Here is a 19,606-nt window from a genome sequence, read left to right as displayed (position 1 = left end):
TCTCAAAGTTATTTGGGCATTAGGCTATTACAGCGCTAAAATGTGAAACCACTCCAGTTGTAGTAAGACAATTTCAAATTTCCAAACAAGTACTTCTCCTGTTTTAATAGTTTTAATGAACATCAGTCCAAGAGATCACTTGATAGTATGAGGTACATTCCTTGACCACATATAGCTGTTCTTAAGGAAAAGGACAAACATAAATTAAATAGTGTAATTTAATTTAGTAGCAGTTTAATTATCATTAAGTTAAAAAAAGGTTATAATTAACTATTAACGTTAATGACTCGAGACCTTTCAGAAAGCATGAATCCAAAAGGAAATATCCAGCAGGTGGTCAAAGACTTGTAGTTTTTCCACCAGCACTGCCACCTGCATCAGTCTCTTAAAGGACTATTTGTTCAATGAAGAAATTGGTCTACAGTCTGTAACAGGAGTCTTGGCTCTGCTACTTTGCATGGTCTTCTAACAGATACACAATTAACTCATAGGTGGACAACACAATGGCTGTGTTTGGTATCTGCCGGATGAGTTGGGCAAAGAGTCCTCTATAGAAGGCGAGGTAGCCTTCTTCACGTGCTACCAGACGTGCTGTCTGAATGAAAGCCTTGTATTTAGTGCCTTCTTCTCGCAGCCGTGTCCGTATGACCTCTGCAGAAAAGAAAATCAGATCCCAAAGTTAACAAGACTTAAACTTTCTCATTGAGAAACATGCCATTACCAGGGAAGAGTATACAAAACCCAGGGACATGAAAACCTTCCTGTACCAATCGCCTGCCAGTACTTTCAGCCATGGAATCCTGTACACGTTGCCTTTCAGGCAGGAAGCAAAGTTAAAGATAAGTTCCCTATCACATGGAATAAATGGGTTACTTGCTCATTTGAGCTACTATAGAACTAAATGCTTCACTGATGCTCACATAATCAATACTGCTCTTTCTATCTAACCATGATAACATTCATGTCTACCCAAAAAGAGTAACACTGCTCAGCCCACAAGTGTTTCCCACCACTTGATCACAAAATCCCAGAGGCTGGGGGTACGCAGGTAGATGAGGCTACTGGTGAGAACAGAAGCATTAGGCATTCAATTTCTTTTTGGCATTTTTTTGAGTTGTTTTTAAAGTAGGAAGTCCCAATCGCCAGCTATGTGTCTAACTGTGAATGGTGGGACCAGTACTGAAAATGCCAATGCATACTGTACATGCCACAGTACCATGCATTTGGCCATTCAAACAATTATGGATTTTACAGCCCTAAGCCCCATCTTTCATCTTGGATTACAGGCAACAGCTGTTCTACTGCAATCATAAATAAAAAGTTAACGTACCATGTGGATAAGCAATACAAGAGGCACAGCCCTTGGAAACAGCAGCAGCAAACATCAGTCCAAAGAAGTTTTTGGAGTTCCTTTCGGTCCCATTAGGAGGAGAAGGGGGCAGTTGGACTTCCTTTAAGTGCTTTTTTAAACTTTCATAAATAGCAAAGCAGATAATGGTCTCAGAAATCCCAGCATAGGAAGCAGTCAGGCCCCTATAAAAGCCGCGGATACCTTCTGTCTGGTAAACGTATCTAGCACACTGCAAAGCATTCATTGGTTTTGAACCTCTGACTCTAAAAAACAAACAGAACAGAGCATATAATGAGTCCAGAAAAAGAATTAATATTTAAAAAGACTCATGGCTTTCAATAGTTTTTATAACTACAGAAATGGTTCTCTGCTAAGTTTTACCCCAAAAATCTTCTAGGAAAGCTGCACAGAGCAGGACTATCATGCTAGGAGTGCAAACCTGGCTTTGCTAATTCACTAATACACGCTCATAATAATTCTTTCAGCTCAAGTTCTATCCAGTCTGTCACAGTTCACACCAATGCTTTAAGAGACAATAAGCACTGGAGAGACGCTGCTTTGTGTTAAACTAGTAATTCCATTTACAGCCATCTTCATCAGGCTAAGAGACAGAGGTCTGCTACATGAGAAATGATCCTTCATTTTAAGAGGCAGCACTCAGTTCAAAGGTGCCACCCTATGAAGTGCTGGAATTAAGTCTTATAAATTATTTATAAGTTGTGGTGCCTTAAAGGATCCTTCTTATCTGACCTAACGTGTCCTTGCAGGAGAGAATTTCCATTCTAATCAGTCACATTGCTAGCAGAGTCCCTCATTGCTCTGATCTCCACCAGTGACTGTGGATCACTCAACTAAAAGATATTACTGTCAAATTCCCTCTCTGTCTTCAGGAGGTATGGTTAACAGTAATACAGTGCTGAAGGAACCAAAAGAACATTAAATCACTGCAACAGATCCTTATTGCCTCTAGAATGTTTTATGAAACTAAACTAATGTGGCTTCATTACAATTTAAACCCATCCCCCTTTCTGTTCACAGCTACTTAGCTGTGGCCGTACCCTTGGTCTGTTGCAGTAACACACACCTCTGTATGATCTAGGACCAGCACGAGTGATGTTGCCAAAGGGGCCACAAACTGCAAGCTCATGCTCAGCCTCCCACAAGAGCTCCTCTGACCTTCTCATAGCTTCTATTATTGTTGTACCAAAGCATCTCAGTCCTTAATATATTTATCCTCAACACCAACCCCTGAAGCACAGAAGATTCTGTAAGCAGGAACCTGAGAGAAAATTAATGCCATGCACAACTTTCCTTAAGATTTACAGTGAAACCAGAAACTGAACCGAACTCCGCACGCAAGGCAATTTCCACATCCTTCTCAACAGTAACTGTGCATCAATCTGAAGTAGGACACACAGAACCTTAACCTTTAGTTAGACCAGGCAGAAGTATGGTGGCTTGAAAGGTGGAATTGAGAGTCAGGGAAACAACTGGGCAAGATCTACTGAAGTACAAAGAGCCATGAGTCAAAACATGGAAGTTCGGTTTTCCAGAGGCTCCCTTAATCAGGGGCATCCAATCTCCCGCAATCAGTTACTTACTTCCGTTCTAGTTGCATTCTGGTTTTCACCATCCATATAGGATTCATCAGGGAATTTGTGATAAAGGCTGAAAAAGAGAAAAGAAAACCAAAAGTGTATCTGAATCCAGGCCGGTGTATTGCCATGGCAAACATGAACTTCATACACCGTGCAGTGAGACAGTTCTTGTTACCAGCTCTATCGAGAGGTTTCAAAAGACAGGCGGTGCTCAGCATACAATCTCTCTCTTGCCTGAGAACCATCTCATGGTAAACTTCAGGAGGTGGCAACCAATGGCCTTGGAATTTCTTAAAGGATTCTTCCTTTTTGCACCTATTTTAATATGTACTTCATGTTCCTGAAGACTGCTGTAGACAAGACACCTTACTTACTGACTGGGCTTTAGAACAACAGATAAAAGGAAACCTGTGGGGAACACACACGTGTCTTTTGTTTTCCCCAAGGCTCTAGGTGGTGCCATTGAGCCATCTCATTAACAGAATCCACCCATAACTAGGGGGTTAGTTTGGGAAAGACTGTTTTTAATGATCACTCTGGTTACTAAAGCTTGAACTAGTGGAGCTCTTCTGCAGTATTTTCCTACAAACAAAAACCAAACTATTTTACCCATCCTGGTAGGAAAAATACAACATCCTAAAACAATTTGGCTAAAACAGTATCAAAAGTTTGCTGGTGTTTACTAATATTTTTTTCCTAAGTTTGGAGACATTACCATAGCATTACGGTCAGAAAAAAGTTCATCCCAAGTTAGTAAACAACAATCTAGAAATATTTAAAAATGCTGAAAAGGAAAACAGTTCCTCTGTAGACAAGGCAAGTTAGGAGCTAGCAAATTCCTGGGATCAAACTGTGTGAGTCTGTCTTTAGCTTCCTCCAAAAGTTAAATTTTAAAATACTACCCGTAACACTCAACAAGGGCAGAGACAAGGGCATCAGGTCATGCCATTATGCAGTGTTCTACAGCTGCAATATGTGGTATATAGTTTTGAGTGTTCTTATTGAAAAATCTTAATTAAAGAGACACCCAAACACGTGTCTATACCAGTTTCATCTGCTTCAGCAATTTTTTTAAGACCTCCCTCAACAATGAATGTGGGCAAATCATAGACATGTCAAGTCTGTTCGCACACAAGAGAAATAATACTACTATAACTCATTCACAAAGTTACTATTAGACCTATAGGAAGTGCTGAGGCAAAAGAGCATCACTGCATTATCTATTGGATATGCTGGCACAAATCTCTGCTAAGGCCAAAGCAAGTGGATTTCCAGCTCCACCAGCATGCCTTCAGTCAAACTGCCTTGTTACTTCAGGCAGTGTTCACATCCAGTAAGGCTCAGAAATTAGGAGCCGCAGGCTTGCACTGCACAAGCAGGCAACTGCCAGTTTGACCAATACACACAAACCATACACAGATGCATGTCTCCATTAGGCTGTTCTGCAAAGTCCTACATTCCTCTTCTCTACCTCCTGAAATACTTGAGAATTATTTTCTGAAAAGGTACTCAAGGTTTCCTATAACTAAATTACGTAATAAACATATTCAATACCTTTATTATAAACTCCTTGGATGACATCGACATTTGGCTTTTAAGCCAGATGCTACAGAAGAGCAGATTTGCTTTTTTAGTAATGCTACAAAATACCAACTTAAGCTCTTCAGAGAGTGTGTTCCTTAACAGTCTCCAAAGCAAGCTTGCTAAGTCCTTTTGTCTGTTTGTTTCTGAGAGAACAGGATGTTTCCAGCCTCACAGATTTTATTTTTAAATAGTCTCTGAACTTTGGCTCATTAGGAGTGCCTTTGAACAACAGTATTGTCTCATGAACTCAGCCACCTCTCCTGAACTCACCCTTTTGTGGAGATCATGGCTGGATATATTTCTTAAAAAGAATACCTTTCTATACCTTGCAATAGGTTCTAATGTTTTCTGGCATACACAGCCTCAACCTAAGTGTACATTTTCAGAATGCACCACATACTGGCCTCTGTATTCATTCAATTACCCAGAGCTGTCAGCCAAGACTGGTCTATTAGCCTAGGTCCTGTACAGACACACTGAAATCCAGTCCCCACGTCCTATACAGACACGCTGAAAGTCCAGTCCCCACTTCATGATTCATTCTGCTTGTTTCCTAACTACTGAGAGGGAAAGAAGAAGTCTTGTAGCAAGAACAGGTTGGAATAAATGCTTTAAAAATAAAGGTGCACCTCAGAGCCACGCAGATACCAATGCATGTATTGCCTGCTATTGGTGAGGGACTGGACACTGGGGTATTGCTGCAGATCATACGGAAGATGAATTACAAATACATACCGGCAGAACCTGCAGAACAAATGTGCACAATGTTGCTGTTGGGCACAAAAATGCCATTAAATCGCTCTTTGGCTTTTGAGTAGCATGCAAAATAGACAGCTCTGTGGGGGAAAAAAAAAAAAAAAAAAAGAGAGAGAAGAAAGGCAATGTAGTATACACAACATGAAATTAGACACATTACTATTCCCCCCCAAAAAAAACCCTTTCTCTCCAAGGAGGCCTCCACATGACTGCTTCCATTTACAAGGACACAGGGTTGGGGTGGTTATCTTTTGTTCTCCTTACACTACAGTGCCACTATCTGAATTGACACCCTCAAGGGTAGAAATATTTTACTTCCAGACCAACTCTGAGATAGGAGTCAACATGGTCTTGCAGACAAAGCAAGTTAGATTGAGTATCTCCACCAGCTTGGGATTGTCACTTTCCCCCCTTAGAGCCTATGTTTTCCATAAACTTGTTCAGCACCATAACTACATTAGAAGCTCAGATGATCTGCAGCAGTCAATACGATAAGAAAGAAGCTGTACGAACCAAATGTGTTCAGATCACAGCTCCTTGAAGTGAACTGCTAGGAAGAATTGGTGGCTACAATTAAGATAGCATAAGCGAGTTGCATGAAAGAGCAGGTGGTCCTGGATTCAGATCCCTGCTGCAAAAATTACCCCTACAGAAACAGGATTCCCCACTTCCAGAGGGAACATCCTACCTACTAGGCAAGCAGCCAGAGAGGGAGTACACTGCTTTTCATGTTCCTTTTTTTCAGGCAGAGAACATCTGCCAATTTTCTGATTGCTAACAAGTTTTAACATTTGCTAGGCACAAAGATCTTCAACCCTGCCAAAAATGGGACAGTCACAGGTACACGTGGAAACCATTTAGGTGCCTATAAGACTTCCAAATACAAACAAACTTTGTAGCTACTTTTATTGTTGCTGTTTAAAAAAAAAAAAAAAAAGGGGTGGGGTGGGACACCCACTCACCCACCTCTTCAGGGTTATGTGGCAGCAATGCAAGTCTTTCCCCCTCAGGTGCGGTTTTTCATTTCAGAAGAATTTAGGCAATCAAGGACCAGATAGGTACTCCTCTCCCCTGGCGTCTAGCTCCAACTCAGTATTTGGCAAACACAGTTATGCATTCACAGGGAAGTAGCAGATCATATCAGAAAAATGCAAATATTAATCCTATAGATTTTTCTGCACTACTTTTCTCTTCTTTGTCAAGCATATGGTAAGAGGCTCTTGCAATGACTTGGAATTTAAGTGCCTTATTTAATCTGCACCTTCCAGTGTGAAGTGTAAAGCAGATTTTCAGAATTATTCCTTGGTATGTATACTATGCAGTATACATGCACAAATCTTAGTTTCCAAATGGGATAACTTCATGACCTATTCTTTTGAATCACAAATGCACTGCAACATTTGGGTTGTTGCCTTAAGCGTGTCTTTTAGCAATAGTTTAACTATTTACCTTGATGGTGCAACTCCAACCAAGTTTGGACCCAGCCCTCGGAAGAGTGACCTTGGTCCTTCTTTTTCCAGAATTGACCTTAAAATAAAAACAAACAGGAAAAAAAAAAAGATAGTATTTGGGTTAAAAGTTATGCTTCTTGTTCCGTCAGACAATCAGTCAAAAGAACTGTACAAAAGCAATAAGTATGATTTCTGAAGATATTAGCTTTTAAGCTGCATAATATAGTTGAAAATTAGCAGAATTATACACTACTGAATAAAAACCACTATACCATAAAACTTCAGTATACTACAAGCAAATGTGTGTCACATGGCACAAGGTTATAATTTCCATTCTTTGAGAGCTGTCAGGAATTGAATTAAAGTTTCATGGAGAATCCAACGATAGTTGACTCTGATGAACAGAGAGTATTTTTGGCATCCTCTTATCTAAGCAATTCAGGAATTTGCTTCCTGTATAGAGACAAGAAGAACAGAAATCCTTTCCCCTTTCACAATTACCTAGTTACGTGTTTCTTCCCCAGAGTGAAAGCTGAATGTGGCAACCATACTACAAGCTATGCCTCGCCAGGTAGTTCAGGGATATCTGGTTTTGAGGGCATTGGGAAGAGTTCACATCATCTTTCCCAAGTAAACTCCAACTACAGAGGTACTGCTGTGAATCACTGTCAGGACTGGACTTCATGAGCAGGTCTAAAGCAGGAAGATCACAAAATGATGCTTTGTTGCAGTTCTGCAATTGCTACCTCCCAGGTTTCCAAAGCCATTTCCACCCATCTTCCCTCACACCTTAGAAGGCACGCTGGGCTAGGACTTCTCTGAAGATCAGCTGTTTGGACAGCTTCCCCAGCAGCTGCCAAGTTCTGAAGCACCTCATTAAAAAAGACTTGTCTTACAAATTCCTTGCACCACTAACAGCAGACATATTTACACGGACTAAAACAACAGCCAAACACTAGTAAACAGCCAAGTATTTACCACTGAAAGCCAGGCAGGGTCCAGTAATCACTGTGATTTCAGTGCACAGTCTGCTAGACAGCAGCCCTCTTAACTGAACTCACCATGTGAAAACCATGCAAGAACATCCAGATAACACCAGGCTCCATGGGTAGTTCACAAGCACCTGTTGGAACTGCCAATTTTCAGAATTTGCTTTCTAGGTCATTAGCACTGCTGAGAATGTTCCTCCCAGATTCCAAAACCAAACTCATTAGACAGAAGATGTTACAGGAGCTTCTGAAACACTTTTTCTGCAGCAGAGTTAAACTTTTTGTGTAAACTCCAGGGCTGAGTGTCTCCAAGGAGACAGATCCACCAACTACTTGTTCTTTGTCACTTAACAGTCACGACTGCAGATTCCAGCTGGGGTGACTCATCAGAATCTTAAATGGATTAGACAAAAACAGCATGTCCTTCTGGAGCACTTTCTATTCAGCTGCAGGCTTAACCTGCCCTCCCGAGTACCTACTTACTTTCTATTTACAGCAGTTAAGGGGCTTTCACGCTCAACACCTTTAAATCTTACAGAGCAAGTTTATATGTAGGGCTCTAATGGCTGCTTCTTTAGCCATACAATTTTCCCAAACCAGAGAGCCCAAGTCATATGCAGTTTGGCAATGCATGACCACCACTGAGAAAGGGATGGAAGAGTAAAAGCAAGAGACCTAACTTCTCTTCTTTCTTCAGACATTTGTATTTTATCAGAAAGGTCATAATCAATAGCATTATCTGTTCTTCATAGATGCTGCCTGCAAGGGAATAGCAGCATAAATATTCTGCTCTCCCTTCTCAATCCTCTGAAGTAAGCAGGTTCAAAACTCGGTAATACATGCAGCTGAGCAATTCCTGAAGTGAAATAAAATCAAAACCATAGTTATCAAATTTAATGAGCTTAATAAATATATTAAAAGGTTGACCCAATTTTAAACCATCTCTCCCTAAAAGAAAAAAGACAACCCCAGAAAAAGATGGGCCAAGAGGATGAATTCAGAAACTTGTGCCTTGAAGTTTTCACTTCCTTTAGCTACAGCTGCCTGAAGTCCCATGCTGCAAGGCGAAAAGACAGCAAGGGAAAGAAGATGAAAATCAAAGGCAACTGGCACTACCTTACATTTTTCAGTCACGACTTGCTCTAGACTCACCTCTGAATAGACAAAGAAATGCCTGGCAGGGGAAAGCAGCACTGTTTACAGCACAGAAACTCCTGTCCCAGAATGACTCTAGCCAGACAGCTCTGCAGAGAATCAGAATTAGCACTGTACTGTTACATAAACCAGCATCTCCCCACCGCCTGCCGAGCACAGAACCATTCAGCGTGCTTTCCTCGCCACTCTTTTCTTTGGCATTCCTGACACCTGATCTAAACAGAAGCTCTCTGCATTGCCCTGGGGTGCCCAATGATCCAAATAAACTCAAGCCATTTGCATGAGATCTGAACCATAAGTTTATGCTGCTTTAATATGATATCCAGTAGAAGAGATTTGGACTTTAGAGTTGCTGGTAAAACTATTCAGCACTTGCGAGCTAGATGATTCCACAATTACTCCTCTTTATGAATACACATTTGAAAAGGGAACAGCTGGAGCATCACCTGCTGCAGTCTGAACCACACGGAAGGCTTTTAACAGAGATTGTAAGTAACACAGGTGTAGACAGGATTGATGCATAATAATAATTGGCAAAGACAACATCTAAGAGCAAACAGAGGAGAGCTCATTAAGTCAGCTACAGCTGAGGAGAAGATAAAAGCTTCCAAGACCCCAATTAGACATTATATTTCAGTGAGACTGCTTTTGCAAAAAGTGCTTTTCCCCCACTCCCATAAATTTCAGTTATAGATCATCCACACAAGAGTGCAGACACGCATAACTTAAAATATATGGGAACGCAGAATTCTGGAGGTCATCTCGCTCAAACTCATGCTCAAAGCAGGGCCAGCTTCAAAGACAGATCAGGGGCTGACATGCATCACTAAGTGCAGAGAATCAGAAATCTTGTTACAATGCTGGTCCACTAAGGTGAGAGAAAGGCTACAGGCTCTCACTGTTACACGACACTCCAAAGAGAAGAGTGCTTCAAGAGTGGAATTAAAAATTCCCTCCATCAAGCAGGTAAATAGCATGGGGAGCAACAGCAACAAATATCTCTACTAGCTACTCAAAGCAAACTGGGAATGGCTCCAAGAAGAAGACAGCATATATGGCTTATTCAGTAGTTCAATCATTTGCCAGGAACTGGCCCCAGCTAGTAAGGATTACCTGTTCCAACGCTCAAAGGAGACAGTAAACATGATTATTCCCAATAAGAGACAAAGATGACACTTCTTAGTGTTGAGAAAAAGCCCTTTCATCTGGAGTATTTTTGTGATAGTTCCCACAAGCTAAGGCACATTAAGAGTTTACAGTATGTCCTGTGTATGGATCCCTAAGAAGTCGTAACTACCAAAAAGCCTAAATGTGAAGAGACAATTTTAAAAATAACACTTCCAGACACTTAAATCACTTTGGAAAGTTTCTAAGTGGTGGAAACAAATTTCTCTGGAAGTTCAAAGGAACGCTCAGGAATCCTGAATACTTAATGTGTTTTTAAAAGAATAATTTATCTTGCTACTGCTGAAGGCAGAAGCCCAACTGACATGAACCCTTCCAGGGCAAGTCTGGAGCAAAATCTGCATTCCATGTTTACACAGAGGAATTGAAACTCAGATCACTGGTGTCAAGCAGTACTGAATGACAGGAGGAGCAGTACTCACTTGAGAACACTGAAGAGCCCAGGTGATACAGATGTTGGCCTGACCATTCCTTCACCACTGATGGTCCCCAGCTGGACTTGTGGGTAGTAGACAGCCCGGAAGGCTAGCTTTGAAGACTGGAGCCTAGTCTTTATTACCTCTAAGGGACACGTAAAGATGGCACCAACTGTTCCTCCGCATCTGTAAAATACAATTTAAACAGAAGACACAGTCAGGAAAAAGTAGCTGCACAGATGTGCCAAATCACAGCATGGCCTATAAATAAAATCTGAAGACTTGTCTCCAGTTGCTCCACATCGTGGACAAGTTCTTAGAAAGCAGGGCGGCCTTGGCATTAGGCAAAAGAGACTGTTCCCAAGCCCTGGGGAGGGAAGGTTGAGGAACTCTTACAATGATCATGTGTAGTGATGAGACCAGTAAACACAAAGATGATACACAGCACTAACAAAAAATCCCTGACTAACCATCTGCTTGTCCCATGTTCTGCCAGGACTTGGAATTCTGCCTGTAAAAACTTCAGAGCCATCCATGTTTCAGAGGTTGTTGTCCTAAAACAGACATACCCTTGGATGGATTTTTCTTATGGGAAGCAGGAAGCTGGCAGATGAGAACAAGCCACTGGGGATTAGGACACTACAGACTGAAAACACAGGAATATCGTTCTTTGTCATTTCAGTACTTATGATTAAAACAGCTGTCTACAGAAGTAGGAAATATCAAAACTACACTAAATTAGGCCCTCTTAAAAACAATGGATATCAACTACTTTTTTTGGAGGTGGAGGGAAGGAAGCTGCAAGGATGAGAGGGAGGGTGGGAAAACAGAGTAACAAGACAAAAAGGCTACTAAAGAACAGAATTCCCATACTCTGATAACAGAAGGACAAAAATAAAATACTGCGCAACCACACATATATGTGTGTGCATATATACATACACATATAGACACACACACGCATATATATAAATATACATACATAAAGAAGAAATAAGCGATCCTATAATAGGCATATACTCATCTTAATGTAAGCAGACTGAGCCTCAGAAAAAGCACACCAGGCCAAGCATATAAGGTGTATGAGTCCTAACTTTCATTTTAATCAGTGATCTGGAAAGTGACTGGTCAAACCATTTCTCTCTCTACTGCTGTTCGTCTTTGGTAATTGAATGTCCCTTCTGTCAAACTCCACAATTAAACATAATGTTGATGTTGGCTAAAAGGCATTATGTCTAAATTTTATTAATGAAAGACATTGGGACTTAGGATTTACTACAACTGAACCTATTGACTAGGAAATATACAGATGCATCCAACAGAAGAAACTCTGTTTTCACTGAGACTAGCAATATGATTTAACAGCATGCTTCAATGAGTTTCTCCTTTAAGTTCTTGCTTCTTCCTCTTGCCAGCTGAAAGGGTAAAAACCTAAATTAGGGACAACCCACACATCTGAAGTGACAGATGCTAAAAGAAAGAGCTTTGCCTTTAAACCACTTATGCTTTGACTGTTGAATAAAGTCACAGAGTTGTTCATGGAACTAGGTACACAGCAACTGAAGTTGTGTTATTTGGCTCAAAAACAGTGTTCACAGAGACCTTATCAGGCCCCTGATTATTTTGTGTACTGAACAAGGGCTTGGACACAAGCCTTCTGTTGTGTCAATACTGCTCTGGAGGACATCGCTTCAGTTTATCCTTTCTCTGTTTTGTCAGATGCATCTCACATTGCTCACATTTCTCTGAAATTAAATCTTTGGGGAAAAAGAGAGGTCAGGAACGGCTTCTCCAGCAAAACCTTTCCTGTCCCACAGCTCATACAATTCGGAGCTGGAAGTGTTTTGAGGATCCCTCTTGCAGATCCCCATTGCCACCTTTCCTACTATTTATATCCAATACAGACACAAGTATGTATAATTAACACCTGACTAATCAACATACTCAAAAGAAATTGTAAGTCTGTAGGAACTCGATGAAGAGAATTTGATTGCCTTAATGCCCAACTCATTTATCTATCAACGCTCCACTACTGCGGACTCCTTCTTCAGCTCTCTTGTATTTCACATTTATGAACATTAAAACAATACTTTCACAGTAACAATTCATAAATTCAGAACACTGAAACTCCATTTGCTGTTTCTGAACTACCAGCTGCTCAGTCTAGAGTGACATCTTGCCATACAATTTTTAGCCTCTCTGGCATATTCCCTCCTGCATCAGCTGTCTTCTTGCCTTCCTAGCCCACTCCTTGCCTTTCATCCTTTTGGTTTGATAATCCAGTTAATTTATTCAGCCTTTAGTATTTAAGTACTTCTGGTAATGCATATGTAAATCCTCTGATATTCAACACAATGAGTTAATATCTGCATCATCAGTTTTAACAGCTCAGAGTTTATGCTGTCAGTGTGACATTTAAGAAAAAAACATTATCTAACAGAGCAATTCTCGGAATGTCAACGGGGTGCATACATTATGTCCCAAATATAAATACACAGCAGATAGTTCAATTAAGGACTTTGATGTATTGGGCAGCTTTTTCAGATGAGCTGATTTTCCTCCACGTGGGAATTATATGCATCATACACTGGTGTTGCTCTATTCCCTGGAAACATCATTGAAAAATAACACACCGTGCATAAAAGAAACACTTTGTATTCCTAGGGTGTTCCAAATGCCTACATCTGGGAAGAAAGGAAAAACAACCAGCCTTCCTCAGCTACATAAACAGCCATGAACCCTGAAAGAGTCAGATTATGGATACAGAGCCAGATAAATTTCATTTGTGAAAATCTTCTCCTGCAACCAAGGCATAACAGTCTTCATACTGGTTTGAGTTGGGGGGGGTGATATATCAGTGCAGAACTACAGTTCCAGAGATGTTAAGCAGTGCTTACTGCATTAGCCTCTTGCAAAAATCCCAAAACAATATCTAAATCTGTGCTTGGCCAAAAGATAGAAACCTCCCCGGAAATAAAACACTATGGTAGGGGATCTTCAAGAGGTCCCATGGCAAGCACATAATTATGGAACAAGAGGTTCCCAGCTATGCTCTGCCATGTATCACAGATACAAAACCTCTTCAAAGTGAGACAACCAACAATTCATCAGCTTTGGCCTGTCACTTCCTGCCAGAAAAACAGTATTTGCACTTCAGGCTTTGAAACGCCTCCTCTAGTTACATGATGGGCCAGGCATATATTACCACTTGAGCAGTAAAATACAATTCTCTGCTTTGTAATGTCCAAACAAAGGAACTAAGGAAACTCTTGGTTTGAGAACATTAGACATACTTTGTGTTTATGGAGATATATAATGTACTATACATTAGGAGCTGCAGAAAAAATTTTTACTTCCATAAAACGAGAACACTGTTTAAAAAAGCATGCCAAGGATTTAAATCTCAAAATCCAGTTCCAATTTTTCTCTTGCTGACAGGTTTCTATCTTTACAAAGTCCACCCCCGATATACCAATGACTTGCATTTCAAAGAAACTCTCAGCGCCCACTAGCACAATTGATACAGATGCCAAGAATCTTAATTAAGAGTAGGGCTTACTTCATCTGTCTTAGATTTAATCAATAAGCAATATTCTTAATACCGCTAACAACACAATGGTGAATGTTAGACCAAGTTCTGCAAAACAAAAACAAACCAAAAAAATCATCCAAACCTTTCATGATCTTTCAGCAGAGTATCACTGGTTTTATCAAGATCACGAGCAAAGATGATGAGACGCTCGGTTAGAGGAATCATAACTTACAACCCAGCCTTACACATTTTGCTATGTGAGCATTTGAAATTACCTCTTCCTCCTCAAAGGAACAGCAACTACTCTCAACATTTAACAGCGAATTTTTGACAGACAGGAATCAAGTGAAACACATAAGAAGTATTAGTGCAAATAGTCTGGCAACTATACTCAACAGGCTACTCTAAGAACCAGGTTGACAAGTATACGTCAATTCACGCTTCATGGATAGCACCACATATGGCTTTAAATGTCAAAATACACCTTGGGAAATCATTTGGTATTACTGACTGGACCCCTCTGATGGATTCAGAAGCCTGCAGAGCTCCCTGAACACAGCTGCAAGACTGAATTCAGCGGGACAGCTAGGGATACAGCTAAACCATGGCACTAACAGTGCAGAGTACTATCTGCTTTCCCAGTTGCTGACATAGGATCATGCCCATGAAGGCAAATAAGGAAATCCCACAGTGAGCAGTATATTCACAGCAAGTGTGGTAAGTTTTAAATGAGATGGTATTTGCAATAGGAATTTCATTGTTTTTCTAAAATGTGCCATATGCTCTAGCCTGACACGCATGGCATAAACAGCAACGCAGGTTGTAGCTTTGATATTTCACTACTGCATCATCAAGACTGTAAACAAAACAAGCTGCTGCATTCTCAGATGCCATAGGAAATTGAGTCTCAAACAATACAGACTGTTCCTAATGCATTAATTTTGAGTTATTAAGCATTCAACAAATTTCCAGCTAATGATGTTATCATCGGGTATAGATATTCCTGTAAGCACGTACTACATTCCTTGAGCTAATATACTGTTAGTGAATTACATAGTGCACATGAGAACCTAACCTAGGCAGCAGTCTGAACAGTCAATCTCAGCATCAACTCTAGCTGCCCTGGACCACGCACAGTATAGCGGACACATACACTTAGGTGAGGTGCATCAAACACCTCTCGGCCACAACCAAATCAATCAACCTATGCCCGTGGAGACAGATGTCACTATGCCTTCAGTTCAAAGCAGCTTCACGTCACCAACCTTCCTAAAGTATGCTTCCAACTCTTTTACAGGTGGCTTAAGCAAGCTTTGGTACCTAGGATTCCTTTTCAGAGCCACATGAGCAAGGAAGTAACGGACTTAGGCCTCAATAGCAAGAGGGAAAAATGTCACAAACGTGGTTTTACTCAAACAAACAGTCCCCGCAGTTCGAACCAAACTACTAAAGAACACACAGTACCTATAAGAAATCAAGATAAAAAGGTTGTTGCCAGTTTTTGCTCTTTGCCAGTTCTATGAAGGGCACTGCACCTCTAAATACCACTTCTTAGGAAATCCCTGTAGTAAACAGTACTAGTCCAGCTGGAAAGACAACATGAAGTAACCTCTGCTGCAGCCTAGTCCAGTTTTTCCCAAACAAAAACAAGCAACAACTGCACTGACTTCTGCAGGGAAGCAGGAACCCAGACTTGTAAACACGCTTACATTTGTTGTGCAACTCAGGCATCATTCTCTTTGCTGCTTCTGAAATCTTCCCTGCCCTCAGAGTCATCTTCCCACCAAAATGCCAAGACCCTTTGGTTTGCTGTTATTAGTGTAAGCCTTAAAAGGAACTAACAGAAACAAAAGGAAGTCAGTGAGTCTGCTTATAATAAGTTGGCTAATAGGAAGCCGTTTCTTTCAACAACTTGGGAACAGTTTCTAATCATAGAATGGTTACATTTGGAAGGGACCTTAAAGACCATCCAGTGCCACCCCCTGCCCTGGGCAGGGACACCTCCCACCAGCCCAGGTTGCTCCAAGCCCCGTCCAACCTGGCCTTGAACCCCTCCAGGGATGGGGCAGCCACAGCTGCTCTGGGCAATCTGGGCCAGGGGCTCACCACCCTCACAGCAAACAATTTCTTCCTAATATCCAACCTAAATCTACCCTCTTGCAGTTTAAAACCATCACGCCTCATCCTATCACCCCACTGCCCCATAAAGAGTCCCTCTCCACCTTTTCTGTAGGCCCCCTTTAAGTACTGGAAGGGGCTATAAGGTCTCCCCAAAGACCTTATTCAAGTGCGTTTCATCACTCCTAGCCTCTGAAGTATTAAACACTTCTCTTCTGGCCATTAAGATTACCCGAGGCTGGCCTGCCTTCCTTGTGCACACATAAGGATCCTGTATTACATCTTCTTAAGCAGACACTGCACCCCATCCTCACCTTCACAGGAAGCTATCACAATACCAATAATGTCTCTATCAAAATTATTTCAAGTGCACGGGTTGCTCGTGCTTTATCCGAAAAAAAACCTTTATAATTGAACAAAGGCTAGCATCTTACACAACTTATAAAGTATTCTAAACTTCCAACACTTTCTTCTGCTGGAGGGGTAATTTGACCCAACATCCTGGTTCTGCAAACAGCTTTATGTCATAATACAACCCATTTCTTATAATAGGTTTCACTGAAAAGAAGTGCAAAGGTAAAGATATTTGAAGGACTGAGGAAGGACCTGAACGGAGACTATTACTCAAGCACTAACACACTAACAATTTATTCTAAAATTCCTTTGGTGATGTAAAAGATGTAGCAAAATATTATCACAGCTGAGCTCCTTTAATCAGATTTTATTGAGCTGGCTACCTTTACCACTACTAAGAACTGCAATGCGTAATGCAGACATGGCACAGCGCCTCATATCTAATGTGATTTGTGTTTCTGGATGGTCCAGCACCCCTCCAAACACATCATGTATTTCCTACTACAGTTCTTATGTGTAGAGAAAGGTGTTCTAACAACTTGGGCAATGTTCAATTTCTTGTTCTATCCAGTGAGCCATAAGAAGTCTGCATCTCTCTCTTGAAAAGAAGAGATAATAGCATTAGTAGATATGTACACATTCAGGATATGGAAGTTCAGAGCCTTGGACAGGGAACCGCTCTGAAATAAACTGGATGGTGGCAGCTGTGTAGTGGACCAAACACTTTACCATTGGCTGGTGCACAAGAAGACTAAATTTGCTGTCTCATTTTCCTTTCTGTAACACCATAGCAACATAAATGATGGTACACTCTTATACGTCTCTGTAAATAACAGGATATGCTGAATAAGAATCATATTTAAAGGCCTGTAGACCCTAAAAGACCATCTCTTTCCTCCCTGCTGTATTTTCATTGCTGCTTTAGAAATAGATAAATCTTATGATGTCAGAGCAGTGAGGGGGATATTCCCTGCTGCGTTTCCATTCTTCCCTCCCATGCTCTCTCACGAACAGATTGGACCCGGTGCCTTACTAGGCCTGCTGTAGAAAATGGCTGTTTACTAGGAACCTTAGAGAGGGTAAAGGGTATGTTAAATGAGTAAGGAAGATGCTGATCACCCAGTATACTAGACTAAAACACCAATGAGGTTAAAATGCCTATTTATTTATAGTCTGATGAGCTATGTGAGGACACCTAGAGTTCTGGATAGGCATTGTTACTATCCAAACCAGTTGCATATGTGCATTCAGGTCCAGTTTCTGTCACGGGCTCCAGGTATTGCTCTAATGCAAGTGTGGGAGGCAGGGGAAGGACAGGACTCAAAACAACACATACTATCCAAGTCAGCAGAAGGGCGGCAGTGTCTCTGAAAAAAACTTAGCTTTGCTGGGTTTAATATTATCTTAAATGAACTTACTGCTCCAGGGACGTGTCAGAGGAGACTGAAGTCTCCTACTTAGCAACAGAAGAAACAATGGTCTACTATTAAACAGATTTAAACTAACAATAGATTTCATGTTGGCTTCCTAACTATTGTCAGCTGACAAGCACTACAGAATATTCTACTACTTATTAAGCCATTAAAAAAAGATTAAAACAAAAGATGATTTCTGATAAGGACAGAAGTGCATACAACAGCACTAACTATCTGCATAGCAGGTTATTCTTTAAAATTTATTTTTAAGTTCCACCATAAAACAATCTTACTGGACTCCTATTACAATTACTGTAATAAGTTAATTAACAATGCTTTTTAGGAGGGCTTTTGGATTCCGGGTTGAGGTGGGTGGGGTCGTTACTTTAAGATTTTAACACAACAAAAACAAGAGGTTTACAACTCCCTGCAAGAACTTAAAAGAAGTGGCCTGGCATGCTGTGTCACTTAGAAGTATGACCTTCTCTAACTCTCTTTCCCCCCCCCATCTCTTTTTGCAGTACTTGCTTTTCAGTATAATTATATGCATCAGGCAGTTACACAGCCCCCGCTATTAACTGTCACCTATGCAGAGCTTATTGAAGTGTTATACAGGTATGTTCCTTTACAAAAATCAAGCTATTCCATCAAAAAGCATAAAGCCTGCTGCCTGGACATTGCCTTTTGGATGACATCCCTCAGTCCCTGCTTGATTCAGGGCAGGATTTAGAGTAAAGCATTTCATTTAACCGAGCTGGGTGCTGCAGCTATGTAATATTTTGAATTATATATAGCTAAATGTCACAGCAGCCCAACTAACTCTGCCCAGCGCTGACCTCAAGCTGTACCGTGATCCTTTCTTAGCTTTTCTGCCTGGCTGTTAGGCATCCTGCCTAAGGATGTAATTGCTAATTCTGGGCCTCCTTCACCGAGACAGCGAGGAGAAGAACGTTGCCAGGCTGCTCAAAGGGCGGCAGGCAGCGTTGTGAGGGCGAGGGTGGAAGGGCCGCGCTCGTCGCCCACTGCCCGTTCCCCCGTTGCAGGCCGGGGGAGGGCAGGCCGCAGACCCCCGCCGCCCCTCAGCCGCGGCCGGGCGGGAATCCCCCTCAGCGGGGCCCGCCCCGCCGGGCCCTCGCCCCGCGCCACCCGGCCCAGCTCCTCCGCCGCGGCGGAGGCCGCACTCACCCCCCGGCGAAGAGGTGCAGCAGCGTGTTCTCCTGCGGGCCGCCCGCCATCCTGCCGCTGCTGCCGCCGCCGGCTCCGCCAGCCGCAGGCGGAGGCCGGGCCCCGGCGCGCACGTGACGCCGGCGGGCGGCGCGGGCTGCGTCACACGGCCGCGCGTGACGTCACGGCGGGCAGCCCCGCCCCCGGCCGTGTCGCGCCGGGGCGCGCTATGGAGGCTCGGGGGGGAGAGAAGCGGAGGGTGAAAGCGAGGAGAAACTCGTGGGTTGGGATAAAAGACAGTTTAACGGGTAGAGGCAAAGCTGCACGTGAGGGCAAAGCAAACCAAGGAGCTCGTTCCCTGCTCCCCCTGGGCAGGCGGGTGCTCAGCCATCCCCGGGAAACCAGAGCTCCATCGCTGTAACGGTGCCTTGGGGAGACAAACGCCATCACTCCGAGTGTGTCCCTCCTTCCTTCTTCTCCCCCAGCTCTATACGCTGAGCGTAACGTCCCAGGGCATGGAGTATCCCTTTGGCCAGTT

At 42.2% G+C, this 19,606-nt stretch overlaps 1 protein-coding gene across 1 annotated transcript; it reads right to left on the bottom strand.

Moving 5' to 3' along the window:
- Positions 1 to 93: 93 nt before the first annotated feature.
- Positions 94 to 19,299, bottom strand: SLC25A33 (solute carrier family 25 member 33). Its single transcript, XM_074560811.1, has 7 exons — positions 19,090 to 19,299; positions 10,492 to 10,671; positions 6,739 to 6,816; positions 5,269 to 5,369; positions 2,953 to 3,019; positions 1,331 to 1,614; positions 94 to 651 (listed from the first exon to the last, which is right to left on the bottom strand). Exons 1-7 carry the CDS (start codon positions 19,137 to 19,139, stop codon positions 449 to 451), a joined length of 963 nt encoding a protein of 320 aa, XP_074416912.1. The 5' UTR covers positions 19,140 to 19,299; the 3' UTR covers positions 94 to 448.
- Between the last annotated feature and the right edge of the window lie 307 nt (positions 19,300 to 19,606).

This window comes from Larus michahellis, chromosome 16 (assembly GCF_964199755.1).
Source record: "Larus michahellis chromosome 16, bLarMic1.1, whole genome shotgun sequence".
NCBI classification, from domain to species: domain Eukaryota; kingdom Metazoa; phylum Chordata; class Aves; order Charadriiformes; family Laridae; genus Larus; species Larus michahellis.
Note: the sequence above shows the minus strand (reverse complement) of the source record. Positions and strands in the feature narration are given on the sequence as shown.